The sequence below is a fragment of the Papio anubis genome, chromosome 9 (genome assembly GCF_008728515.1).
Source record: "Papio anubis isolate 15944 chromosome 9, Panubis1.0, whole genome shotgun sequence".
NCBI lineage: Eukaryota > Metazoa > Chordata > Mammalia > Primates > Cercopithecidae > Papio > Papio anubis.
The window spans coordinates 1,969,624-1,997,528 of record NC_044984.1 but is presented as its reverse complement, the minus strand read 5'-3'; the positions used below and the strand labels follow the sequence as shown (position 1 = coordinate 1,997,528).

Sequence of the window (27,905 nt, the reverse complement as noted above, 5' to 3'; positions counted from 1 at the left end):
TTTATTTTCAGTTTCCTTAGAAATTGCTGAGTTACTGTTAGCTTCGTGACCAGCCGACCGTCTCTCTCTTCCTTGTTACTGGTCTCTTTCTTTTAATCTCGTGATACCTTGTGATTGGTCCCATTCTGCATTTTGGGCAGCTTTAAAATTGCTGTCTGACTGTCCCACTCTTGGCTTCCCTGACTGCATTGGAAGAGGAGGCTTGCTCTCTGCTCTACAATTGGTTGACTGATCAATTTCTGAGCCTAGGGCTGCTCACTGTGAGGCAGTTATTTCCCTGCCATTTATGGGGATGGGTAAGAGCCTCAGAGTGAGATGAGTTTCCTGCACATGCTGTGTCACAGCCTGGGACTGGACTCAGCCAAGCACATAGGATGGCTGCTGCCACATGACACTGTAGCTCTGTGTGCAAAAGAATCAGTCCCCACTTTTAAATCCTGGGGCAATGAAATGACTAGAAAGTGACCTCACAGAAATGAAAAACAGGGAGCGCCTTTTAAGAAATGAGATAGATTCCTGAAAGGCTAGCTAGAGATAGCTAACTTTAGGTAACTAGCTCAAGGTGCAGATGGTGATTAAGTGTATTCAGACTGGTATTTACCACCGTAACAACTAGTTCTAGAACATTCGTGTTACTGTAAATTGTGCAGTGGATAGTAATAGTAGGATTTCATACAGAGATTAAAAAATACCCTGTCGCTCAGCCAAGAGGCCACGTTAAAATTGTCAGCATTCTGCAGTAATTACCTAACAACTCGGGCAGGAAATTGATTATTTACTAGCAATAAGCAGCTGATTGGTGTGGATTCAGACTCCCTCCCTAGTTAGAATTAAGTCTCTCAGTAAGTACTCACATCTTTGCTACCATAAACTTCATGGCAATAATAAGAATGTGAGCTGAAAGTCACAGCACATAAAGGGAAAGTACATTTTCCTCGGCATCACCCAGCAGCATATAGGAGCAATCTGGTCTCTCTCTGTATTGTTTTCCAGGCAACAGAAGAACTCCTCATTGCTGTAAATGGGTTTAAACGGCCCTTCTTCTCCGAGTTAGAATGGAATCTTTACCATGTTTTGAAACGGCCAGAGAGCTACAGGATTTGCGTTGCCAGAATCAACCTTGCCTTGTCTTCAAGGCAGTCTGTAAAGTCAGGGGTACTTTCCTCAGTATTTCAGAACTCTAAATTGGGTTTCCTTAGCAACTAATGAGAGCATCCTTTAGAATGCACTATGTGAGGAGTTGGCAAACTCTTCTCAAAGGGACCAGAGAGTGAGTATTTTAGGCTTTGCAGTCCATAGGATTTCTGTTCCAACTATAGAATTCTGCCCTTGTAATGCGAAAGCAGCCATAAACAACACATAAACAAAGGAGCGTGGCTGTGTTGAGCTTGGTTGTGTTTGTGACTTTCTTTACAAAAACAGGTGGTGGGCTGGACTTGGCCTGCAGGTTTGCTGACCCCTACCCTAGATTCATCTATGTAGTCAGTGAATTCAGGACCTCAACTCTCATTGTTCTCCTTTAAATTCCTAAGCAGCCTTATTTCTAATATAGTTGTAACAGGCTGAAAACACCTAGGTGAGAACTGGGATGGTTTTAAACACTGTCTGTGTTGAATTGGTTTTTCTTGTTTGGACTTTCCCCTCTGTTTTTCTAGTCTAACTCAGTATGAACAGTTGAAAGCCCATCAGGGAACTGGGGCAGGAATTTCCCCGATGATCCTCAATTCAGGAGAGGGCAAAGAAGTAGATATTTTACGAATGCTTCTCAAGGCCAAAGACGAATACACAAAGGTGAGTGTTTGCCCTTCCTTGTGATACATACACACTTCAGTTCTGCAGTGGGAATATTCTTGTTTAGGAACACTAGGTGCTGTGGGTGCTGTTCCTTCCACCAAACGAAATTATATTACAAATAAAAAATCTTTATTTGCCTTTAGTAAGTTAAAGGAAACTGTTTGCCTTTAGATGGATTAAAAAATAGCCTGAGAAGTCAATAGCCTGCATATATACAAACAGAAGACTTACTACAAGACCCCAATTTACAATAGCAACAAATGAATATAAAATTGTTTGCAATAAAATTCACAAGAAATGGATAAAACCTATATAAAGAAAATGTTTAAAAACTCCTGAAAGGCATAAAAATAGACTTGAACAAATGGAAACATACACCCTATTGTTGGATAAGAAGGTTCAACATAAAACTCTTTAAAAAAAAAATCTCTACATTTAAGGTGATCACTAAATAAATACCACTGGTTTCTTTTCAACCTCCCTCCCCACTTCTCGCTTACTCTCTGATCCAGACAAGTTGATTGTAAGGTTCATGGGAAGAAATATGCAAGAAAGAATAGCTGGGAAAATCCTGGCAAAGAAGAGCGATATTAGTAGGGGTTGGAGATGGGGGAGATGAGGCGGGTTGGAGCAAACTCTCCCTGATTTTAAAACATTGAAGTCTAAACATTTCAAACAGTATGGTATTGATGGTATTGATACCTAACAGCCCAATAGACCAATGGGGACAGATTTAAGATTCTAAGTCTAGGATTAAATCCAGTTGTATATGAAATCTAGGATATGATAAAGATGATAATCTCAAGTCAGCTATTTGAGTGAATTTTTAAATAAATGGTGTTCGGGCAAATGGTAGCCATTAGGGAAAATACAAAATTGAGTCTGTACCTTACAACATACACCAGGATAAATTCCAAATGTATTAGAAATTTAAATGTAAAAATATGATGATTCAAGTACCAGAAGAAAATCTGTATGGATTTCTTTATAATCTAGGAAAAGAGAAATCTTTCAGTTATGCCTTAAAACCCAAAAGCAATTAATTAAACTACATAAAAATAAAATAACATTTTACAAGGTTTAAATACAACACAAGCAAATAGAAAGATACAAAAACAACTGAGAAAAAAATTGTTTACACCAGAATAACAGGAAGGTTATTTTATGAAGAGCTCCTAAAAATTAAGAAGTACAAGATTAACACTAGAAAAATGGGCAAAAAATAAAAATTTTAAAAAATTATAGAACTTGGAAACTAGCTGAAATAAACATATCTAACTGAATATCATATTATGATATAATTACTTAGAAAAAAATTAGAGTGACTTCAAAACCCGCTGCTTGAACTGAACACTCTTAGTGGGTTATATTTTAAGGACAAAAAGAACTGCAAGAAATTATAAACTTCATTCATTGGTTTTATTGTTTATAGTAATGTTGGCATTTTAATTTTTCTACTGTTGGCATTGTAATTTTTCTACTGTTGTGGGTATAACAAATACGAAATTAGATAAACGTGGTTGGAACCAAAACCTTAGTGTAAGGGGAAAAAAAATCAAATCTAATAAGTTAAAACTATATATGATTAAGTGGAAATATCAGAATTAGTTCATGTTTTGTTTCTTAGGTATAGAAACAAAAAATAGAGTTTCTAACTGTTGCCCTGAAAGGACATAAAAATGAAAGTGGCAGTAAGCATCTATATCACCCAGATTGTTATTTCTAAATATTACTTCCTTCCAAAAGATGTCAGGGCTCTTTAAAGAAATTTCTGATTCCAGGTCTGGAATAGTAAAACCAATAGGGTCATGTGAAAGGGCACAGTAATCAGCTTCAAGGACACTGACCAGAGCATCAAATTCTTACATCAATAGGAATGACCGTAATGGATTAAAACACATTGAATGTATAAAAATCTGTGAGTTCATGGTAATGAGAAAGAGAGCAAGCAAACCAAACATATAAAACCAAGCAGAATAATTATTAGTCATCCTTTGAAGGTGCTAAGGCACCAACCCCTTCCTCTGAAGCTTGGTAATTAATGGGAATGAATTAAGCTTTTATCCTCCCTGCCCTAAAGGGACTGTATCTCAGAGTAATCACACAGCCCTGGTCAATGAGGGAGAGCTCTTCTCTACCAAAGAATTCCAGCTGGTGCATGTGGAGGGAATCATAGAACTTAAAGACACTCTAGTTAAAATAATTGATTCAGGCAGTGATCATCAGTAATATTAATGTTATGGGAAAGGTTGATAGAAACTTGACAGTGGAAACGTCAGTCTGCCTCCACCTGAACCCCATTGATTATCATCATTAAAAGTTAGATAACCAGACACTCTGGCTTCCTAATGTGATAAGATGTCAAATGTACAGCACCATCTTGAAATATTCTTGCCCAAAGAGTTGATCGTGAATCTCATTAAACCTTGAGCTCTAACTTTTTAGTTTACAGAAAGTGAAAGTGAGTGAGGGAGTGAGGGGAGACCAGGTAGAAAAACAAATTAAATGGTGCCACGAGGAAGCAATCAGAAAAATCCTGAATGAAGTGGCACATAAGAGCAGTTGAACAAGTTTCTTTAGCATGCTTTGCCTTGACTGTGAGCTTCTTGAGTACAAAGAACGTCCTTTATTTATCTTTATATCCCTTGTTGTCTTCAAAGTACTTAGCACATGATGAGTGCTGAATAATGGCTGTTGAATGAAGGAAGGAATATGAATGTGAATGAGCCACAGTTTAATTCTCCTTCTATTGTGTGGCCTGGACAGAGATGCCTCAATCTCCGCTTCAGACACTAACAACTATTTCTATACTCATTTTGTGTTTTTTTAATTCTTCAAAAGTCATTAAAATATATTATGATGACTTGGCAACTAGTTGAATAATTAAATAGTTATACTTATTAATTATACTATATTATGCACACTAAAGATTAATCTTCAAAAGGTGACATTTCTGCCCTCTAGGAACTTAATGTTCTGTGAAGACAGCACAACAATGGCAAATAAATAATAAATAGAAATATTGAACACAACTATTTTCCTTTCTTTCCCTTCCTCCTCTCAACATACAAATACCTTGTATTGTTTCTGTTTTTTATCTTCTATATGTTATAATGCTTTGATATCTCAAATCCTTTCTGGCTGGGGAGGCCGCCGCTCCTAGGAGCAGCCAGTTTTCAGAGATCGCAAAGGGCTTGGCCGGGAGCACACCTTTAATACGTACCCTCACCAGTCTTGAGCGATACATATCTCCTCTCTGGTCTGTATAATATTCCTCTGCCTTAATTATCCCAGGGCCGGGTACCCAGCAACTAGGGGCCACTCACACAGTTCAGAGCCTGCTGGAGTTTCTCAGACTGGCCAGGCTTAACCTGTTTCCCGTGCCCTGCTTTGCCTACGCCTTCCCCTTGCTGCTGAGGCTTCCACATGTGGCCCTGTGCAGCGTGGCATGCCTCTCGTCTCCAGGACCTGTGAGTATAATAAACTTTGTTTTCCTGAGACTCCCCTGGGTCTCCTCTGGCCTCACTGGAGTGACCACCACGTAAAAGAACGGCACACACATTCTGGCTCGCTCAGGAACACTCATACACGGTTCTGGAGATTTAATTTAGGCCATCACTTTACACTGTGCCTGTGTCTTGGAATATTTTTCCCCTTATTTTATTTACCCTTCAGAATTTACATATCCTTTAAGGCTCAGTAAAAATGACACTTTTTACGTGGAGTTTTCCCAGATCTCTTCAGTCAAATTAATTACTCTTCCATGTGAACTCAGTCTATTACTATTTAAAACTTATTTTGTTCTTCCTCATTTATTACATTAAGTCAGCTTCTCCCAGTACACTGTAAACTGGTTGAAGTTAAAACAATGTTCTGTTCATCTTTATGCCCTCACAGATTTGTTATAATGTTGACATGCAGACACTTGATTCCTGTGTAGACGATGCTTTTCTGTAAAAATCAAATACATGTTGTTATATGTGTAATGTCAGTTGCTCCAACTGTGAGATAAATAGTAGAGGAAATTATTTCTTCTTCCATTAACAGCCAGATGTTGTGATACAGTGTGCCAGGACACCTGCATGATTATGCTACTTTCCTAGTCTACATTTTTCTTGGTTTGTCATTGCGCAGTACAGGAACCCTTGGAGTCTTCAAGCCTTCCCTGAGATGGCCTAGATCATTCTTCTAACCCTACTACCCTCTACCAATATTTGGAGCTCCTGCCAAACAGAATACCCATGTTGCTTCCTGAGAGTGCTTTCATGGTTTTTCTCATACTGTTCCCTCCCCTTCTTCAACCATCAAAATATGATCAATCTTTCAGGGCCCGTTTCAGATGTTCTTTTTCCATCACCGTATTTTTGGCCTGCCTAACTAGGTGTGCATGCACCCTGCTAGCTGCCAGTGCCTTATGTTTGGAAGGAGCATTCCATCGCCTTCTTACATTCGTGTTGTCTCTGCACTCACACACAGATATTTCAGAAAATGTGGAGACCCTGAGGAGAGTGGTTCTGAGATAGAAGAAAGGGGTGAAATGGAGAGGTGGTGAGAGAAGGAAAACAGAATTTTCCTTCAGAGTTATTGTTGGGAAGTGAGTCTCCGTTGCTTACAGTGTTCAAGAAGAGATTGAACCTATTGGTGATGTGATAAAATAATTTGGCTTGTGTTGGATAACTATTAAACTAAAAGACTTCGGAGATGCTTTCCAATGCTAGACTTACTTTTTTTGAAGTTTTATTTTTTAAATTATTTTTAATGAAAAATTAAAATTGTATATATTTATGGTATACAATGTGATATTTTGATATGCATGTATCTTATAGGATGCCTAAATCAAGCTATTTAACACATGTATTACCTCACACATTTATCATTTTTGTGTGGTAAAAATAGTTAAAATCTACTTTTTTAGCAACTTTCAGTATGCAATATATTAGTAGTAACTAAAGTCATCATGATGTACAATAAATCTCCTGAACTCATTCCTCCTGTCAGATTGAAAGTTTCTATCCTTTGACCAACATCTCCAAAATCCTCCTACCCCCAGCCTCCGGCAACTACCAGCCTACTGTGCTTCAATGGGTTCAGCTTCTCTGGATTTCACGTGGGAGTGAAATCATACAATATTTGCCTTTCTGTGCCTGGTTTATTTCACCTAATATAATGTCCTCCAGGTTCATCCATGTTGTTGCAAATGACAGAATTTCCTTCTTTTTAAAGGCTGAATAGTATTCCGTGTGTTGTGTTTCTTAATATACCCGCGTTTTCTTTATCCATTCATTCCTTGATGGACACTTAGGTTTATTCCATCTATTGGCTATTGTAATGTTGCAGTGAACACAGGAATGCAGCTCTCTCTTCAACATACTGATTTCATTTTCCTGGGATATATACTCAGAAATGGGATTCTTCAATCATGTGGTAGTTCTATTTCTAATGTTTTGAGGGGACAACATACTTTTTTTGAGACAGAGTCTGGCTCTGTCGCCCTAGGCTGGAGTGCAGTGGCCGGATCTCAGCTCACTGCAGCTCCGCCTCCCGGAGTTCACACCATTCTCCTGCCTCAGCCTCGAATTAGCTGGGACTGGCCACCGCGCCCAGCCATTTTTGCTTATTTTTAGTAGAGATGGGGTTTCACCGTTAGCCAGGATAGTCTCCATCTCGACCCGTGATCTGCCACCTGTTCCCAAGATGCTGGGATTACGTTGAGCCACTCGCTACAATAGCGATACTATTGCCATTGTAGCTATGCAACTAATATTCCCATCAACAGTATTCAAGGATTTCCTTTTCTGTACATCCTTGCCAACACTTATGTTTTGCCTTTTGGATGGTAGACATTCTACCAGGTTTGAGGTGATCTCTCACTGTGGTTTTAATTTGCATTTCCCTGATGATTAGTGATGTCGAGCATTTTTCATATACCTGTTGGCCACATGTATGTCTTCTTTTGAAAAATGTCCACTCAGGCCCTTTGTCTATTTTTTGATCAGAACATTTGTTTTCTTTTTTTTTTGAGATGGAGTCTCGCTCTGTCACCCAGGCTGGAGTGCAGTGGCCGGATCTCAGCTCACTGCAAGCTCCACCTCCCGGGTTCACGCCATTCTCCTGCCTCAGCCTCCCGAGCAGCTGGGACTACAGGCGCCGCCACCTCGCCCGGCTAGTTTTTTGTGTTTTTTTAGTAGAGACGGGGTTTCACCGGGTTAGCCAGGATGGTCTCGATCTCCTGACCTCGTGATCTGCCCGTCTCGGCCTCCCAAAGTGCTGGGATTACAGGCTTGAGCCACCGCGTCCGGCCAACATTTGCTTTCTTTTCCTCCTGTTGAGTTGTTTGAGATCCTTATATATTTTGGACATTAATCTTTTATCGTATGTATGGTGTGCAGGTATTTTCCTCCACTCCGTAGGTCATCTCTTCACTCTGTTGTTTCCTTTGCTGTGCAAAAGCCTTTTGGTTGGATGTAATCTCATTTGTCTCTTTTGCTTTTGTTGCCTATCCTTAGGGTCACATCAAAAAAATCATTGCCCAGACCGATGTTAGGAAGCTTTTCTCCTGTTTTCTTCCAGTAGGTTTATAGTTTCAGGCCTTATGTTTAAGTCTCTCCAGAATTCTTAAAGTTGTGAACATCCCAAGAAGTGGAAGCAGGAAAAATGTCGAGCTCTCAGTATATATGATACTGATAAAGTGAAGTCTGTCTCGTTTACAGGAGGTTAATAAAATAATTTGAAAACTTATTTTGGCCGAAATTTTGTGCATTCTCTTTTGAGAAAAAACTTTCTGTGAATCTGCTTTAAAGTAGCAAAGATATTAATTTCCATTTAATCTCTTTTTATATCCGCCCTATTCAATTTCTAGTTGAGATGCGAGTGAACAATAAAATAACCAAATTTTAGTAAGAACAAGAGTCAGGACCAGAAATGATCTATAGGCTGCATAGTTAGGCTTGGAGTATTCAGAAGTGGACTATTTGTGTTTTGTGGTTTAAGACAATAATTAATGGCTCTTTTCTGGATATAGCTGTGAGTTATTTATGAAATTACAGAAATTTTTTTGTTGAATGATAAAATTCAACAGAATATAAAAAGAAAAATCACCAATAATCCTATAACCCAAAGATAGAAACTTTTTACACTTTTATTGTATTTTGTTTCAGACGTCTCTCTTGGCATAAATACATATGTTTATGTATGTATGTATGTGTGTGTGATTAAAACTGGATTATATGACATACTTTTTGAGGTTTTATTATATTTTAACCTCAGCATCCAACAGAGGAAGTTTTTGAGGTTTTAAAGAAATGCCTTGCCAGGCGTGGTGGCTCATGCCTGTAATCCCAGCACTTTGGGAGGCCAAGGCGGGCAGATCACGAGGTCAGGAGATCGAGACCATCCTGGCTGACACGGTGAAACCCCGTCTCTACTACAAATACAAAAAATTAGCCGGGCGCGGTGGCGGCACCTGTAGTCCCAGCTACTCGGGAGGCTGAGGCAGGAGAATGGTGTGAACCCGGGAGGCGGAGCTTGCAGTGAGCCGAGATCGCGCCACTCACTCCAGCTTGGGTGTCAGAGCGAGACTTCCTCTCAAAAAAAAAAAAAAAAAAAAAAAAGGAAATGCCTCAGGTTCTCTGTGAAGAATCCATTATATACTTTTTCAGAAACTGTTTTTCCCCCAGGATTTTAAAGATATTTGGGTCGGGAAAAGCATAGAAAACTAAACAACTAGAAAATGAGCTACAAACTACTGAGGTGGATGATTAATTCTGAGCACTCTGATAAGAGGGAGCAATTGTTACATAAAAGCAAGGCTTTGTGGGTAGATAGTTGTAGTGACACAGAAAACAGCTTCTGGAGATACATTTTAACTAGGAAAAGCTATCAGGGCTACGCGCATTAACAGACAAAGCAGCCTCTTAGCCCAATGGATATGGGCAGAGGGAAGCTGGGAAAAATCGGCTTTTCTTTGCCGGATATTCAGTGTTTCTGAACATAGAAAAAGAAGAAATACAGAAAGGGTCATTCAAAGAAAGTAAGCATTCACGTTCTTTTAAATAGAAAGGCTTTTCATGCCAGAATTGTGTAAGGGATTACATCTTAGCCTGTATTCTTGTCTTGTCTTGGTTCTCCATGAGTTGGGAAAGCCAGGCCAGTTGGTCCGTGCAGCCCGTACCATCATTCACCTAAGAAGAATTGGAAAGAACATTTGATGACTTATAAGGTGATTTCGCATCCCACATAATACTTGTGCTGAATGTAGAAATTATTGATGGAATGCCCAGAAGAAAATGATTAATGTTTTGTATGGTTAACCTCACCGTGCATATAGGGGTAATAGATGCCACACCCCTAGATTGCTGGATTAGAAAATACACATTGATAACTGTAAAATACATTGGGAATGTTGGGTTCCTGAGGGACAAGATTGTGTTTATATCTCATTTCATGTCAGGTACAGTGTGAAATAATTTGGGGCCTGAGGCCTTAGTTGTACAGTGGAAACTAATGATGCTTCGGAGAGTCTATAGTACAGAAAGCAGCATTTTATATTGTTTTATTTAGTGTTTTCACAAACTAGACACCAGTATCATTGCCATGCTCTTTTTGTTATGAATCCTACTGTGTTAGCAATTGCATGGTTGGTTAGATTAATATTTGATAATGAGTCAGTGTTGGAAATGATGAGATTTATCTCTTGTCTCTTTCTCTACAAAATTCTAATTTGTAGTAAGTGGCTCAGAACGCTCAGATTTGAATTATTCTGTTTATGCAAGAAGTCATTTATTAAATAAAGATGATGTTAGTAATTTTTAAATCAGTGGTTTGAGTCAGCTTTTTGGTTTGTAGATCAAAAAAGGTTTAGTTGCTTTGTTACTCTCCAGTTTTAAGTCAACTGCTTAAATTGTCCAGACATGTTATTTAAGGAATGGTTTCTATATTTGTTTATCATTGAAAGGCATTAGACTACATATATTTAAATGTATAGTCGATATATTAAGCATAGAACCTTTCAATTATACAGGTGTCTAAGAACCCCTGGTCCTGGAGGCTGGTGGTGTTAGTATTATTTAGAGCACTGAATTGTCCAACTAAGAAAAATTAAATTTGAACTTGATTTATACTCAAACACAGCTCTTAGAGAAATTTAAGAGATTTTGTTTTGTACATGAAAATCTATCAAAAACACAGCCATCTACAAATTAGATAAGAAGTAAAAAGGTAGTCTTTTAAAAAGACTAAATCTTTTCTAAGCCAAAAACGAGGTGATTTTTTTTTTCTGTTTCAGTGTAAAACCTGTTCTGAGCCAAAAAAGATAACCAGTTCCTCTGCCATCTATGACAATCCCAATCTCATCAAACCAATTCCAGTGAAACCCAGTGAAAACCAGCAACAGCGTATACCTCAGCCCAACCAGGTACGGAGTCCTCTGCTTGTCGTATTCAGTGTGTCTCTAGAATTCTTAAAGAACTTTGACCCAGAATATAGTCAGGGGAGGGCCTGGTGTTGTTGAAAAATGCTTTCAGATAAACCCAGGAAAGAGGGATTTCAAAATACAGATTTTTTCATTATTAATAACTTACTCTTCTTAGAAGAGGGTTAAAGTTTTTACTTTTGGCATATACCACATTCTTTGCTAATCTCTTGTGAACTTGAACTCCTTAAAAGATAATGTATTTTTTAAAACACAACGCACAGTGACTCAAGCCTGTAATCCCAGCACTTTGGGAGGCTGAGGCAAGAGGATCACTTGAGGCCAGAAGTTTGAGAGCAGCCTGGGCAACATAGTGAGACTCCATCTCTACAATAAAATTAGCCCGGCATGATGGCGTGCACCTATAGTCCTAGCTACTCTGGAGGCTGAGGCGGGAGGATCACTTGAGCTCAGGAGTCTGAGGCTACAGTGAGCTATGAGATGTGCCACTGCACTCTACCCTGGGCAAGAAAGCAAGACCATGTCTCAGAAAACAAAAACAAACAAAAAAACACCCTAGAAAACTAATAACATTGTCAGAGATGACAGAAACATTGGGTCCATATTCTTCTGGGGTGGGTGGTTTCCCTAGGCCACCTAAGAGAACAACAACCAAGGCAACAAAATTGAGTTGAACACTTCTGAGCACCTCCTCTGTGCCAGATGCAGTGCTAGCACAATAGATGGGGGTAGCTGCTGCAGAGAGCTCAGAGTCCAAAGGAGTGGTATAAAATTCCTCTTCAGACATGATGACTTGTCACTGTATTTGCAATCTAAATTAGAAATATTACAGCAACTTTTGTATTTGTGTGTGTGTGTGTGTATATATATATATGTATATTTCAGAATAGTACAGCAGTGACAAAAATTGTCAATCTGCAGGTCCCATTAATGATTGTAAATATAATATTGCTGTGTCATTTTATCACGACTATGACTAATTAAAAAGATTTTCTTAAGGGAATTAGTTTAAATCAATTTTGAAAATGAACATGGAGCCAAAAGACGTAAAGACTAGTAATGAAAATCTTATATTGAATTTTTAAAGAGAAGAAATCTAATTTTTAGCTTGCTTTTTATTGCTTGTTTTCCATGGAAAGTTTTTATTATATTTTGATAGCGAGACCTGAATATGTTGACTTTAAAATGAAGCTTGTGTTTTCTTTTCCTTTTTTTTTTTTGAGACAGGGTTTCATTCCTGTTACCCGGGCTGGAGTGCAGTGGCACCATCTCAGCTCACTGCACCTCTGTCTCCTGGGCTCAAGCAATCCTCCCACCTCAGCCTCCCGAGTAGCTGGGACTACAGGCGTGTGCTGCCACAGCCGGCAATTTCTGTATTTTTTGTAGAGATGGGGTTTCGCCATGTTGCCCAGGCTGGTCTTGAACTCCTTAGCTCAAGCAGTCTGCCTGCCTTGGCCTCCCAAAGTGCAAGAATTACAGGCATGAGCCACTGTGCCTGGCCTCCTATTTTCTCAGCGCAACAATGCAGAAAGCAACATAAGTAAAAAGCAGGAAGGAAGTAGCTTTGTAACTGGCTGGGCCAAGGTAGATTTTATGTATCCAAGGACTTTTTAAATCCTACTGGTATATATTTGAAAGGATCAAGTTAGATTAAAAGTCTTCCGTTTCTTTCCAGCCCTAGATTTCCATAATCCTGTGAACAACTACTAGAAATTCTGAAATTCTTATATGCCTTTGTATTCTCATATTACTCTGCAGGCTTAGATGGACTTCCTATTAAAGAGATTGTTTATTTTTTTAGTGCATATAATTTCCTACCAAGGTGGTTCCCAATCTGTGAAACCCCAGGCCCCTGAAGACCTTATACCTATTTTATCAGTCAACAGATAGTAAAATATAACAACTGTTTTGGGGGTGTACGGGATCATGATGTGAAAATTTTTGACATTAAAAAGGGGATCTTTAAAGTTGATTATAAGTTTTTCATTCTCTGTAATCCTTTTTAGATAGAATAAGTCATCAGATAAGTTATGTTTCATAGTGCTCCCTTATATAACCAAATTGTTTGTAGACTCATGTCAGATCTCTTTATTTTTTCCAGACCTTAGACCCTGAACCCCAACACTTATCCTTGACAGCTCTGTTTAGGAAGCAGGACAAAGCTACATGTCAGGAAACTGTGGAGCCTCCACAGACTCTCCAGCAGCAGCAGCAGCAGCAGCAGCAGCAGCAGCAGCAGCAAGAGAAGCTTCCAATTAGGCAGGGGGTTGTACGCTCCCTGTCCTATGAGGAACCCAAAAGACACTCACCCTCTATCGAGAAGCAGCTCTGTCCAGCCATTCAGAAGCTCATGGTCAGGAGCGCAGACCTCCACCCATTGTCAGAGCTGCCTGAAAACCGGCCGTGTGAAAATGGCAGCACCCCTTCTGTGGGAGAAGTTTTTACAGGACCCGTCCAGCCAGGGTCTCCTCACAACGGTAGGATTTCTCGTGGTGTACAAAATGCTTCGAGAACTCAGAACCTGTTCGAGAAACTTCAGAGTATCCCAGGGACAGCAAACAAGTGTGACCCTAGTACACCAGCACCTGCTGGCTCAGCTGCCCTGAACCGCAGCAGAGCTCCCACTTCTGTCACCCCTGCGGCTCCAGGAAAGGGTCTGACTCAGCCACCACAGGCCTATTTCAATGGCTCCCTTCCACCTCACACAGTAGGACGTCAGGCTCATGGAAGAGAACAGTCCACACTCCCAAGACAAACACTCCCCATCTCTGGTAATCAGACTGGCAGTTCTGGAGTGATCTCCCCTCAAGAGCTACTGAAGAAGCTTCAGATTGTGCAGCAGGAGCAGCAGCTGCATGCCTCTAACCGGCCGGCCTTGGCCGCTAAGTTTCCTGTGCTCACTCAGAGCTCTGGAACAGGCAAACCCTTGGAATCCTGGATCAACAAGACATCCAGCACAGAACAGCAGACTCCTCTTTTCCAGGTAAATCTGTACCGGGGCAAAATAAAACAGCCTGGGCAGCACAGCCAGACCCTGTCTCTGAAAAAACAAAACTTAGCCGGGCTTGGTGTCACAGGCCTATAGCCCTAGCTACTCGGGAGGCTGAGGTAGGAGATTCCCTTGAGCTCAAGAGGCGGAGGTTACAGTGAGCCATGATCGTGCCACTGCACTCCAGCCTGGGTGGCAGACCGAGGCCCTGTGTGTTAAGAAAAAAAAAGACAAAGAAAAAGGTATTACTATAATGCAGTGAAATTCAGAGTCCACTTCTGTGCTGTAGGGACCAGCGTGCCACGCCCATTTCTGTTTGGAGCAGGCTGCCGGAAGCCACCTCCATGCATCTTGATTGCCTGAACTTTCTACCTGGAAGGAGAATCTTCACTTTGGTTAACAATCTGAGAACTTCCCCCCACCTTTTTGAGAGCATTTACTTGTAGAGTTAAATCTTCATAATGTTAGGAGGTCTGAAGACCAACACAGACATGGGAGAAAACCCTAAGTTTTGACTATAGGAACATAGTATGATCTGCCTTGAAATCAATCTGGAATGCCAAGCATCTGACCTCTTCTTGTTTTTCAGTCCACAGTAAATTATTGCTTATTCACTTATTTAGTAAATATTTTTGAGCACTTAGTATGTGTCAGGCATTGTCTACGTGTGGGTACATAATGATGAAGAAAACAGACTCCTTACCTCTACCCACAGCCCATGCTGTAGGTTCTTGAAATAAACAAAAAATAGCATATTTCCTCCTTAAAGGTGCAGCCTGTTTTTATCCTTCTCTGTATTGTCAGTATAGCCTACTGAAGATCAGGAGAGATGCGCATGCCACCCACCTCCACCCCCCACACAAACTGCCAGAGAGGGAGAATATGACCGTTTTTAGAAATATTCTGTCCTCTGGGGAAGATGCTTCTCCACGTCTATCACTGACTTCGGACAGTGAGGAAACCACAAGCTATTGATCATCTGCCTGTGGGTAACATCTGGAGATCTGACACTGAATTGTTTTCCCTTTGTATTGGAACACATTCATTGAAAGTACATTGGGTTTAAAAATCGGAAAGTTCTCCCTGTGTATCACATATCTAATCACTGGCCCTTCGTCATGTTTTGTTGTATACCTTTTTTTTTGTTTTTTGAGATGGAATTTCACTCTTGTTGCCAGGCTGGAGTACAATTGTGCGATCTCGGCTCACTGTAACCTCCACCTCCTGGGTTCAAGTGATTCTCCTGCCTCAGCCTCCTGAGTCGCAGGCACCTGCCACCACACCCGGCTAATTTTTTGTGTTTTTTTAGTAGAGATGGAGTGTCACCATGTTGGCCAAGCTGGTCTCGACCTCTTGACCTCAGGTGATCCACCCACCTCGGGCTCCCAAAGTGCTGGGATTACAGTCGTGAGCCACTGCACCTGGCCTGTTATGTAATTTATAACAGTTTCTCAAAAATCTTTCACTTTTGGCTGGGCATGGTGACTCATGCCTATAATCCTAGCACTTTGGGAGGTTAAGATGGGAGAATCACTTGAACCCAGGAGTTTCAGACCAGCCTGGGCAACATAGTGAGACCCCGTCTCTACAAGAATTTTCTGTTTTTTAATTAGCCGGGTGTGGTGGCACGCCTCTGTGGTCCCAGCTACTTGGGAGGCTGAAGTGGGAAGATTGCTTGAGCCCAAGAGGTTGAGGCTGCAGTCAACCATGTTCGCACCACTGCATTCCAGCCTGGGCAATAGAGTGAGACCCCGTCGCAAAACAAAAAATTCAGTTTTCTGAAAACAAAGATCTTAGGCATGGACCAAAAGTCTTTGTGAGCCCCTGAGTCCAAGTGTTCTCATTTCTTATTTATTAACATCCCAAATCTGAGTACTGACTGCTCTAGGAACAATATTTGTAACTCCCACTCCCCCTCATTTCAGTGTTATTGTCCGTCTTTTAAAAATGTCTGCTTTTTCTCTCTTTGATGATTTAGAATGAGAAGAATGGGGTGAATATAGTCTGACTTAAATTTCTGATGTACAACTCCTTTGACTTTTCAGTACTCACAAATATCAAGAGCCAAGTGAGAAAGGCAAGCATTGCAGCAGCCCACGCTGTGCTCAGAGTGCCTGACTCCTCCTCCGGGAGCACCACTGCTCAGCGCCGCTCCTCGGAATGTCACGTAGGGACAAGTTAAAAGAGACAGCCTGCCTTCCTCTAGGCCAGCTTCTGCTCAAAGAGGTGCTGAGGGACTGATGATAAAATTACAGCACCTTCTAGCTTGCCGGCCTCCGTGCCTCCCTCTTAGGAGTTCTTTTGGGGAGTTCGGAGGCTGAGAAATAACCTTCTTTTTCTTCCCTCAGTTAGAAGCAAATGATAGCTGTAGGAGTCAGTCAGATTAGGATCAAAATGTCACTTGCATAACTGAAAGGGCTGTTAGAAAACTTGGTTTCAGGTCTGTTTGCCAAGGGAGTTAGACTCACCACACAGGCCCTGGCAGGGCTGAGCAACAGGCAGCCTGGTCACCCCAAACACATCAGCTGCAGAAGCGGAAGCCGCGGGCTGTCCGCAGGCGGGCCGGGCCGTGTCGGGGAAGGGCCCAGAAGGGGTGGAGCCCACACGTCACTCTCCCTCCCGGTGAGAAGCGAGTGAAGCCGCAGGAGGAGGGGACTTGCTCTCACAGCGCCTCCTGTGCTCCGGGGTCAGGAGGGGAAATGGGTAGGCCCCTAACAAGGGTGGCAGGTCACACAGGTTGTGAGACCTTTAGGTCAGAGTCATGGACAGCCAGGTCTAAGGAAAAGGTCAGTAGTCTAAATGCACTTGCCAGATACTAGTAGCCTGAAAAATAAGCTGTCACCCAGAAGAGGCCAGGCTTCATATGCAGTGGGAGCAGCCACCACAGCAGACGATACCAGAGCTGCTCAGTGATGCCAAAGGAAGGTGCACGGAGAGTGGAACAAGAATCAGTTACCCGTAGACTTCTCAGCTAGGGAAGCTGTGGACAGGGCATGCTTAGACCACCTGTATTTGCCGCTGCAAGCTGTCATGCCATGAGCTACTCCTGAGCCCCGCCCTCTGTGTGTATTTGCTGCGATGCCGTGAGCTGTTCCTGAGCCGCGCCCTCTGTGTATTTCCTGTGAGCAGGTCATCTCACCTCGGCGCATCCCTGCTACAGCAGCTCCTTCTCTGCTCATGTCCCCCATGGTGTTCGCACAGCCCACTTCTGTCCCGCCAAAGGAAAGGGAGAGCGGCCCCTTGCCTGTGGGAGGCCAGGAGCCACCTGCTGCCACCACCAGCCTCCTCCTGCCCGTACAGGGCCCGGAGCCCTCCATGATCACCAGCAGCCCACTCACCAAGCTCCAGCTCCAGGAGGCACTGCTGTACCTCATTCAGGTAAGCGGGCACGTCATCTGCCTTTGCACCGGACTGCGCCGGTTGGCCTCCTGGCTGCAACTATGAGATAAAGATTCAGCCAAGGCCTGCTTAGCTTCCGTGAGAATAACAGGTGTGTGTAACAACTCATCCTGACCCCAGCGGCTTCTGTGCTCCGTTAGCTCGGTGTTATGTATAATACCAAGTGTGGCTTTGGGTGTCTCAGCTTTTCAAGGATTTTGTAATGTGAAGGACTCTAAGGCCTCCAAGCTGTCACCTGTCAGAAGGGAAGGAAGCATACGCTGGGAATTAAGCAGTCCCTGAGAGGACCCTGGGTGCTACTGGGGGCCCACACAGAAAACTCACCATTGGGAAGTAGAGGTGGGAGCAGTCCTGGGCAAGGGGCCGTCTGCTGAGTGGGGAGCAGGCCACTGAGTGAGTGGAAAACAGGGAGGGAAGCAAGTAATGGCCATGGCTGTTACAGGTGTGTTTTACGAGTCATTTTGAAACCTGCTCATTAGGACGAGATGGAGTGACAGGACTCCTTGTAAGCCGCTTGCCTCACTTGTCTATGAAATTATGAAATAATAATGAGTGCTGTAATAGCTAGCACTCCACCGAGCTGGTGCCGGGCCGTGTTTTAAGTGCTACACACCTATTAACTCATTCACTCCTTTACACAACCACCCTGTTATTTTCCCCATTCTACAGACAAGGAAACTGAGGCTGAGCAACTGGCCTGAGGCACAGAACTATAAGCAGAGCTGGGATGCCCCCTAGCCTGGCCCCCGAGTGCCACTTCCCACGTACTCTCCCGTGGCCCTTGAATGTTACCAGGGACCAGCCTCGGGAGAACATTCAGCACAGGTGCCCTAGCAAAGCACACCCAAAAAAATCAATGGTAGTCCTTGAAAAGTGGAACATTTGTAGCCAGACAGACTTCAGATACCCCACTTAACATATTTAAGTGTCTTTTTGGTAGATAATCTTTAAGAAAACTTTCGTGGTACTTTGCTTAAGCATCAGATGTTCTTCAGAGAGCAGGCCAGCCCCTTCTGTGGTTGTCTTATCCTACTTAAAAAGACAGTGGTCTCGATTAGTACAACATTTTTTAAAAGGTTACATGTTGGCCAGGCGCAGTGGCTGCTCATGCCTGTAATCCCAGCACTTTGGGAAGCCAAGGTGGGAGCATTGCTTGAGGCCAGGAGTTCGAGACCAACCTGAGCAACATAGTGAGACTACAAAAGAAGGAAACATGTTTGAGGGAGAATGAAAGGAATGGGGCTAGAAATCAGCAGAAGCATAATAACAATCAGAGATGAATACGGCAAATGATTGAGCCTTACTAATTCATAAATAAGTATCAGGATAAAAATACTTGCCACCTTTTAAAGCTATTCATGGTAAGTTCCTGAGGAATTAGATAGGACATCTGTGAACCTCTTTACTTTGAGCCAATTTCTTACGTTTGAATTTAAAAGAGTCATATGTTTTCTGGCTGATTCCATTCGCATCGTCTTGAGACTCTGTTACTCCAGAGTAGTTGCTGAACATGGCAGGTTAGAAATTACATTCCCCTTCCCTCCACCGTCTGCATGCATCGTACTTCTTCCCGTGTACCACACCTCATATTCCCAGTCACTCAAGCAGTCTGTTTGTAGTCTCTGCCTCTTGTTAGGACACAATCTCATGCATAGGAACTTTGTGACTACTTTGTAGGAAAAAGAGGGATAACGTCGCTCTCTTCATTACATGAGAATGATGCTAACTCTATGTGGGGTGCCAAGAGAGAATGAAGGGGGAATGTGAAGTGTGGGTGAATTACTAACACTGTAAAGAATGGGTGGGAGGGAGAAGTCTCTAGAATTAAAAAATGAGGAAAACCACTGATTAGACCATGACTCTGACTTCTTAGCCGGGCCAAAGAGCCCAGAGATTGCCAGTCTTACTCCTGCCCACTTGCAAAGGCCAGAAACTTTCCATGACTTCTGGGAAGACTCATATTGGCTTTGATGAAGTACTGATGAAGCATATTGCAAGTGCAATCCTAAGTAATGCCCAAAACAAAGTAGACACATTGTAGGTGACTTGGAGGGCCTTTAAGAACCACAGTGGCTCATGCCTGTAATCCTAACACTTGGGGGGCCAAAGTGGGAGGCTCACTTGAGCCCAGGAGTTCAAGACCACCCTGAGCAACATAGTGAGACCCCGTCTTAACGAAAGAAAAGCCAGTCACGGTAGCATGCAACTGTAGCCCTAGCTACTCCCGAGGCTGAGGTGGGAGGATCGCTTGAACCCATGAGGTGGAGGCTGCAGTGAGCTATGATGGGACCACTGCACTGTAGCTTGGGTGACAGAGTGAGACCCAGTCTCAAAAACCCCGAAAACAAGAAACCAAAAACACACCACAGCAATCTCTTAACCAAACTTGGAGACCACTGACTTGGATCACGTCCTCCTAACGCCATGTCTTTTCAGGCAGCAGACTCAGGCTGTTCTTGAGTAAACCTTGCTCCATGCTGCCATGTGGCTGGGCTGCCCATCTGTGCTGCATGTAATGAGCTCTTGCTACTGTGCATACTGACTGTGGAAAACCATCAGCTCTGTCCAGCCTTGCCTTCAACCCCACTTAACATTCACACGTGCAATTAAAAACCACCAGCTGTTAGATCAGACAGGGAGAGATGAGTGTCTCAGTATCCAAATGCCAGTTCAGCTCTAAGACAGAGGAAGCCTTTTGTGTCTGCCAAACAAGTTACATTCTCGGGTCTTTCGATTTGTTTTCCAGAACGATGACAACTTCTTAAATATAATCTATGAAGCCTATCTCTTCAGCATGACTCAAGCAGCCATGAAAAAGACTATGTGACAGCAAGTCGGTTTAAAACTGATTTTCAAGGTCCTTCTAGAACTCTGGCACAAGGTCCTTTCATGTTGAGTGTGGTTTCCTTCAATGTTTCTGCCTTTTTTAAAAAAAGTATGTATAATATTAAGTAAAATGTTTCAGATTTTTTTTTATAGTCAAGTGTTTTTTATTATTATACTTTAAGTTCTGGGATACATGCACAGAACATGCAGGTTTGTTACATAGGTATACACGTGCCTTCGTGGTTTACTGCACCCATCAACCCATCATCTACATTAGGTATTTCTCCTAATGCTATTCCTCCCCTGGTCCCCCACTCCGTGACAGGCCCCGGTGTGTGATGTTCCCCTCCCTGTGTCCATGTGTTCTCATTGTTCAGCTGCCACTTGTGAGAACATGTGGTGTTTGGTTTTCTGTTCCTGTGTTAGTTTGCTGAGAATGATGGTTTCCAGCTTCATCCATGTCCCTGCAAAGGACATGAACTCATTCTTTTTTATGGCTGCATAGTATTCCGTGGTGTATATGTGCCACATTTTCTTTATCCAGTCTCTCATTGATGGACATTTGGGTTGGTTCCAAGTCTTTGCTATTGTGAATAGTGCTGCAGTAAACATACGTGTGCATGTGTCTTTATAGTAGAATGATAATCCTTTAATTATAGTAGAGTTACAATCCTTTGTGTATATACCCTGTAATAGGCAGAGTTACAATCCTTTGGGTATATACCCAGTAATGGGTAATAATTAGAGTTATAATCTTTTGGGTATATACCCAGTAATAGGATTGCTGGGTCAAATGGTATTTCTGGTTCTAGATCCTTGAGGAATCACTACACTGTCTTCCACAATGGTTGAACTAATTTACACTTCCACCAACAGTGTAAATGTATTCCTATTTCTCCACATCCTCTCCAGGATCTGTTGTTTCCAGACTTTTTAATGATCACCATTCTAACTGGTGTGAGATGGTGTCTCATTGTGGTTTTGATTTGCATTTCCCTAATGACCAGTGATGATGAGCTTTTTTTCATATGTTTGTTGGCCACATAAATGTCTTCTTTTGAGAAGTGTCTGTTCGTATACTTTGTCCACTTTTTGATGGGGTTGTTTGTTTTTTCTTGTAAATTTGTTTAAGTTCCTTGTAGATTCTGGATATTAGCCCTTTGTCAGATGGGTAGATGGCAAACATTTTCTCCCATCCTGTTCACTCTGATGATAGTTTCTTTTGCTGTGCAGAAACTCCTTAGTTTAATCAAATCCCATCTATCAATTTTGGCTTTTGTTGCCATTGCTTTTGGTGTTTTAGTCATGAAGTCCTTGCCCATGCCTATGTCCTGAATGGTATTGCATAGGTTTTCTTCTAGGATTTTTATGCTTTTAGGTCTTAAATGTTTAAGTCTTTAATCCGTCTTGAGTTAATGTTGTATAAGGTGTAAGGAAGGGATCCAGTTTCAGTTTTCTGCATATGAGTAGCCAGTTTTCCCAACATCATTTATTAAATAGGGAATCCTTTCCCCATTGCTTGTTTTTGTCAGGTTTGTCAAAGATCAGAGGGTTGTGGATGTGTGGCATTATTTCTGAGGCCTCTGTTCTGTTCCATTGGTCTATATATCTGTTCTGGTACCAGTACCATGCTGTTTTTGTTACGTATAGTTTGAGGTATAGTTTGTAGTATAGTTTGAAGTCAGGTAGTGTGATGCCTCCAGCTTTGTTCTTTTTGCTTAGGATTGTCTTGGCTATATGGCTCTTTTTTGGTTCCATATGAAATTTAAAGTAGTTTTTTCTAATTCTGTGAAGAAAGTCAGTGGTAGCTTGATGGGGATAGCATTGAATCTATAAATTACTTTGGGCAGTATGGCCATTTTGATGATATTGATTCTTCCTATCAATGAGCATGGAATGTTTTTCCATCTGTTTGTGTCCTCTCTGATTTCCTTGAGCAGTGGTTTGTAGTTCTCCTTGAAGAGGTCCTTCACATCCCTTGTAAGTTGTATTCCTAGGTATTTATTATCTTTGTATCAATTGTGAATGGGAGTTCACTCATGATTTGGCTCTGTCTATTATTGGTATATAGGAACGCTTGCTATTTTTGCACATTGATTTTGTATCCTGAGACTTTGCTGACATTGATTATCAGCTTAAGGAGATTTTGGGCTGAGATGATGGGGTTTTCTAAATATACAATCGTGTCATCTGCCAACGGAGACAATTTGACTTCCTCTATTCCTGTTTGAATACCCTTCATTTCTTTCTCTTGTTTGATTGCCCTGGCCAGAACTTCCAATACTATGTTGAATGGGAGAGGTGAGAGAGGGCATCCTTGTGCCAGTTTTCAAAGGGAATGCTTCCAGCTTTTGCCCATTCAGTATGATATTGGCTGTGGGTTTGTCATAAATAGCTCTTATTATTTTGAGATACGTTCCTTCAATACCTAGTTTATTGAGAGTTTTTAGCATGAAGCGGTGTTGGATTTTATCGAAGGCCTTTTCTGCATCTATTGAGATAATCATGTAGTTTTTGTCATTGGTTATGTTTATGTGATGGATTACGTTTATTGATTTGTATATGTTGAACCAGCCTTGCATCCCAGGGATGAAGCCGACATGATCATGGTGGATAAGCTTTTTGATGTCCTGCTGGATTCGGCTTGCCAGTATTTTATTGAGGATTTTCACTTTGATGTTCATCAGGGATATTGACCTGAAATTTTCTTTTTTTTGTTGTGTCTCTGCCAGGTTTTGGTATCAAGATGATGTTGGCCTCATAAAATGAGTTAGGGAGGAGTCCCTCTTTTTGTGTTGTTTGGAATAGTTTCAGAAGGAATGATACCAGCTCCTCTTTGTACCTCTGGTAGAATTAGGCTGTGAATCCATCTGGTCCTGGGCTTTTTTTGGTTGATAGGCTGTTAATTACTGCCTCAATTTCAGAGCTTGTTATTGGTCTATTTAGGGATTCAACTTCTTCCTGGTTTAGTCTTGGGAGGGTGTGTGTGTCCAGGAGTTTATCCATTTCTTCTAGATTATCTAGTTTATTTGCATAGAGGTATTTATAGTCTTCTCTGATGGTAGTTTGTATTTCTGTGGGATCAGTGGTGATCTCCCCTTTATCATTTTTTATTATGTCTATTTGATTCTTCTCTCTTTTCTTATTTACTAGTCTGGCTAGCAGTCTATCTATTCTGTTAATGTTTTCAAAAAACCAGCTCATGGATTCATTGATTTTTTTTTAAGGTTTTTTTATGTTTCTGTCTCCTTCAGTTCTGTTCTGATTCTAGTTATTTCTTGTCTTCTGCTAGCTTTAGAATTTGTTTGCTCTTGTTTCTCTAGTTCTTTTAATTGTGATGTTAGGGTGTCGATTTTAGATCATTCCCGCTTTCTCCTATGGGCATTTAGTGCTATAAATTTCCTTCTAAACACTGCTTTAGCCGGTGCGTTATGTCTTTGTTTTCACTGGTTTCAAAGAACTTATTTATTTCTGCCTCAATTTTGTTATTTACCCAGTAGTCATTCAGGAGCAGGTTGTTCAGTTTCCATGTAGTTGTGCAGTTTTGAGTGAGTTTCTTAATCCCGAGCTCTAATTTGATTGCACTGTGATCTGAGAGACTGTTTGTTATGATTTCCTTTCTTTTACATTTGCTGGGGAATGTTTTACTCCCAGTTATGTGGTCAATTTTAGAATAAGTGCGACGTGGTGCTAAGAAGAATGTATATTCTGTTGATTTGGGGTGGAGAGTTCTGTAGATGCATATTAGGTTCATTGGTCCAGAGCTGAGTTCAGGTCCTGAATATCCTTGTTAATTTTCTGTCTCATTGATCTGTGTAATATTGACAGTGGGGTGTTAAAGTCTCCCTCTGTTAGGTTTCTAGGAACTTGCTTTATGAATCTGGGTGCTCCTGTGTTGGGTGCATATATATTTAGGATAGTTAACTCTTCTTGTTGCATTGTTCCCTTTACCATTATGTAATGCCTTTGTCTTTTCTGATCTTTGTTGGTTTAAAGTCTGTTTTATCAGAGACTAGGATTGTAACCTCTGCTTTTTTTTTTTTTTGGCTTTCCATTTGCTTGGTAAATAGTCCTCCATCCCTTTATTTTGAGCCTATGTGTGTCTTTGCACGTGAGATGGGTATCCTGAATACAGCACACCGATGGGTCTTGACTCGTTATCCAATTTGCCAGTCTGTGTCTTTTAATCGAGTCATTTAGCCCATTTACATTTAAGGTTAATACTGTTATGTGTGGACTTGATCCTGTCATTATGATGCTAGCTGGTTATTTTGCCCATTAGTTGATGCAGTTTCTTCATAATGTCAGTGGTCTTTACAATTTGATGTTTTTTGCAGTGGCTGGTACCAGTTTTTCCTTTCCATATTTAGTGCAGAGAGGCCTGTTAGAAGGAAAACTAACAAACAGAAAGGAATACCATCATTAACAAAAAAGACGTCCACACAAAAACCCCATCTGAAGGTCACCAACATCAAAGATAAATCCACGAAGATGAGGAAAAAACAACGCAAAAAGGCTAAAAATTCCAAAAACCAGAACACCTCTTCTTCTCCAAAGAATCACAACTCCTCACCAGCAAGGGAACAAAACTGGATGGAGAATGAATTGACAGAAGTAGGCTTCAGAAGGTGGGTAGTAAACTCTTCCGAGCTAAAGGAGCATGTTCTAACCCAGCGCAAGGAAGCTAGGAACCTTGAAAAAAGGTTAGAGGAATTGCTGACTAGAACAACCAGTTTAGAGAAGAACATAAATGACACGATGGAGCTGAAAAACACAGCACGAGAACTTCGTGAAGCGTACACAAGTATCAACAGCTGAATTGATCAAGCAGAAGAAAGGATATCAGAGATTGAAGATCAACTTAATGAAATAAAGCATGAAGACAAGATTTGAGAAAAAAAATGAAAAGGAACGAACAAAGCCTCCAAGAAATATGGGACTACTTGAAAAGACCAAACCTATATTTGATTGGTGTACCTGAAAGTGACAGGGAAAATGGAACCAAGTTGGAAAACACTCTCCAGGATATTATCCAGGAGAACTTCCCCAACCTAGCAAGGCAGGCCAACATTCAAATTCAGGAAATACAGAGAACACCACAAAGATACTCCTCAAGAAGAACAACCCCAAGACACATGATTGTCAGATTCACCTATGTGAAATGAAGGAAAAAATGTTAAGGGCAGCCAGAGAGAAAGGTCAAGTTACCCACAAAGGGAAGCCCATCAGACTAACAGTGGATATCTCTGGAGAAACCCTACAAGCCAGAAGAGAGTCGGGGCCAATATTCAACATTCTTAAAGAATAGAATTTTCAGGGGCCAGGCGTGGTGGCTCACGCCTGTAATCCCAGCACTTTGGGAGGCCAAGACAGGGGGATCACGAAGTCAGGAGATCAAGACCATCCTGGCTAACACGGTGAAACCCCGTCTCTACTAAAAATACAAAAAATTAGCCGGGCGTGGTGGCAGACGCCTATAGTCCCAGCTACTCGGGAGGCTGAGGCAGGAGAATGGCGTGAACCCGGGAGGCGGAGCTTGCAGTGAGCGGAGATCGCACCACTGCACTCCAGCCTGGGCGGCAGAGGGAGACTCTGTCTTAAAAAAGAAAAAAAAAAAAATGAATAGAATTTTCAACCCAGAATTTCATATCCAGCCAAACTAAGCCTCATAAGCAAAGGAGAAATAAAATCCTTTACAGACAAGCAAATGCTGAGAGATTTTGTCACCACTGGGCCTGCCTTTCAAGTGTTTTGTTTTGTTTTGTTTTGCTTTTAGAAATCATGTCCTTCAGTACACCTGGTACCAAGAATTGAGTGGGTAGGAAAATTCTTTGCTCAGGTCACTCAAGTAAATGCCAAGCTTAAAGTATGTCTCCTTACGTGTGTGGGGCCACTTTAGAAGAATCGGTGTCTCCGTGGGAAGGGCTGTTCTTTGAGCAGTGTGTAATTTCCATTAGGGAGCTCAGTGTGCACAGTGCACGCCGACCACCAGGTGGCAGTGTCGTCCCACAAGTTCGCCTACAAAGGCTTTAATGAGCCTTTGGAAGTAATGACGGTTTTCTTTTACCAGACAAAGTAAACCTTTCATTTGTAAAAACCCAGTTGGCATGTTTTACCCAATCCTTTGAAGGAAGTTATTTCTAAAGGTATTTATAGCTGGTTTCTAGAGGATAGATGTTCTAGGAGTTGACAAATGGCCCAGATTTCCAGCAACACTTCATCCATCCCAGCCCATGGTATTTCTTTTGGACCCAAGCAGCAGGATGTGCCCGCCTAAGCTTCCGAATGGAGAGTGTATCACCCTTCGCAGAACATGCTGAGGGGGAGGGCACAGGAGATTGTGACTGTGATGTTCAGGGCGTCATGATCTGCAGGCTGTGTAGCAGATCGAGTTTTATGTTCACAGAGATGAGGAGCTTAATCTTGGAAGGAGTCGGACGAGCCCCTGCCAAGTTGTTAAGAGTATGTATGGGAATCAGTCCCTGCTGAGTATTCGTAATAAATAAAGCTTTGCGTTTCTATAGCCCTTCTTATTCTCGGATAATAAAAAGATCTTAGATTACTGCACAGTAGGCAGTAATTTTTATTCTCATTTTATAGTTCATAACATGGAAGCATGAGGAAAACAGGTTTCCCTACAGTTTCTGAGACCTAGGCTTGGACTTGAAGCGCTAGACCTTTGTTCAGCCATGCCATCGAGTGAAAGCATTGTTAGAACACCACCTCCCCTACTCTTCCGCAGGAAGGCGCTTTTTCTTGTGAAGAGAAAGGGTGGGTGGAAAAGGGATTGACTATTACTGAACCCTTGTCATGTGCCGGACCTTGGCGAGGAGTCTACTGTGTTATCCTCCAACATTTAGGAAGCGCTGACTTCTTCTGTTTCTTTCGTATCACCTACAACATCTAACATAGTGATAAACCATGCAAAGTTTTCACAAAACACTTGGAATTAATAATTGCATATATGGTATCTCAATAGTCTTATAAGGAGAACAGGGCAAGGACAGAGACACACTTGGATCTGTTATTCCAAAGCCAATGATAATAGTGCTTGCCTCAGCAACACATGTACAAAAATGGGACAAAAATCAATGATCTGCTTAACTGCTGGCAACCTTAAAAATATATCTTTGATCTTAATGACATGTTTAGAGTTGCCGCACTAGCTAAGGAGAGATGAATTCCATACTTAATGTTCCTAACATATTTGCAGTAGCAAATGATTAATTTCATGAAATATTTCTTCTTTTGCTTCAGAATTGAGTAAACAGCACAGAAAGGAATATCAGTTGCAGTACCTGATGTGAAAAGGTGCCCATGTTCTGATGCAACAGAGGAACAAACCCAAGCCCAGCACGGTCAGACCTACCCTGCAGGCTTCAGTCGGGCCTTTCTAGGTCAACACCACAGTCATCTGTTTTGAAAAATAATAAATTCTCCATCCTTTACTGGAAAAATCATTTCAAA

At 41.7% G+C, this 27,905-nt stretch overlaps 1 protein-coding gene across 8 annotated transcripts in view; it reads left to right on the top strand.

The window, feature by feature from the left end:
* Positions 1-20,590, top strand: part of DCP1B (decapping mRNA 1B) — a 58,592-nt gene extending 38,002 nt beyond the window's left edge. For 3 of the 8 annotated variants that reach the window (XM_003905802.5, XM_021923237.2, XM_009217685.4), the window contains 5 exons: positions 1,656-1,791; positions 11,078-11,206; positions 13,326-14,207; positions 17,343-17,591; positions 20,359-20,590. In XM_003905802.5, coding sequence (XP_003905851.2) covers positions 1,656-1,791; positions 11,078-11,206; positions 13,326-14,207; positions 17,343-17,591; positions 20,359-20,439 — 1,477 coding nt within the window. In that variant the 3' untranslated portion in view covers positions 20,440-20,590. Of the gene's footprint in view, positions 1-1,655; positions 1,792-11,077; positions 11,207-13,325; positions 14,208-14,502; positions 15,438-16,258; positions 17,592-20,358 lie in introns of those variants that run through there. The other 5 variants (XR_002515952.2, XR_002515951.2, XM_021923236.2 and 2 more) reach the window with 5 other exon arrangements.
* Positions 20,591-27,905: the final 7,315 nt, after the last annotated feature.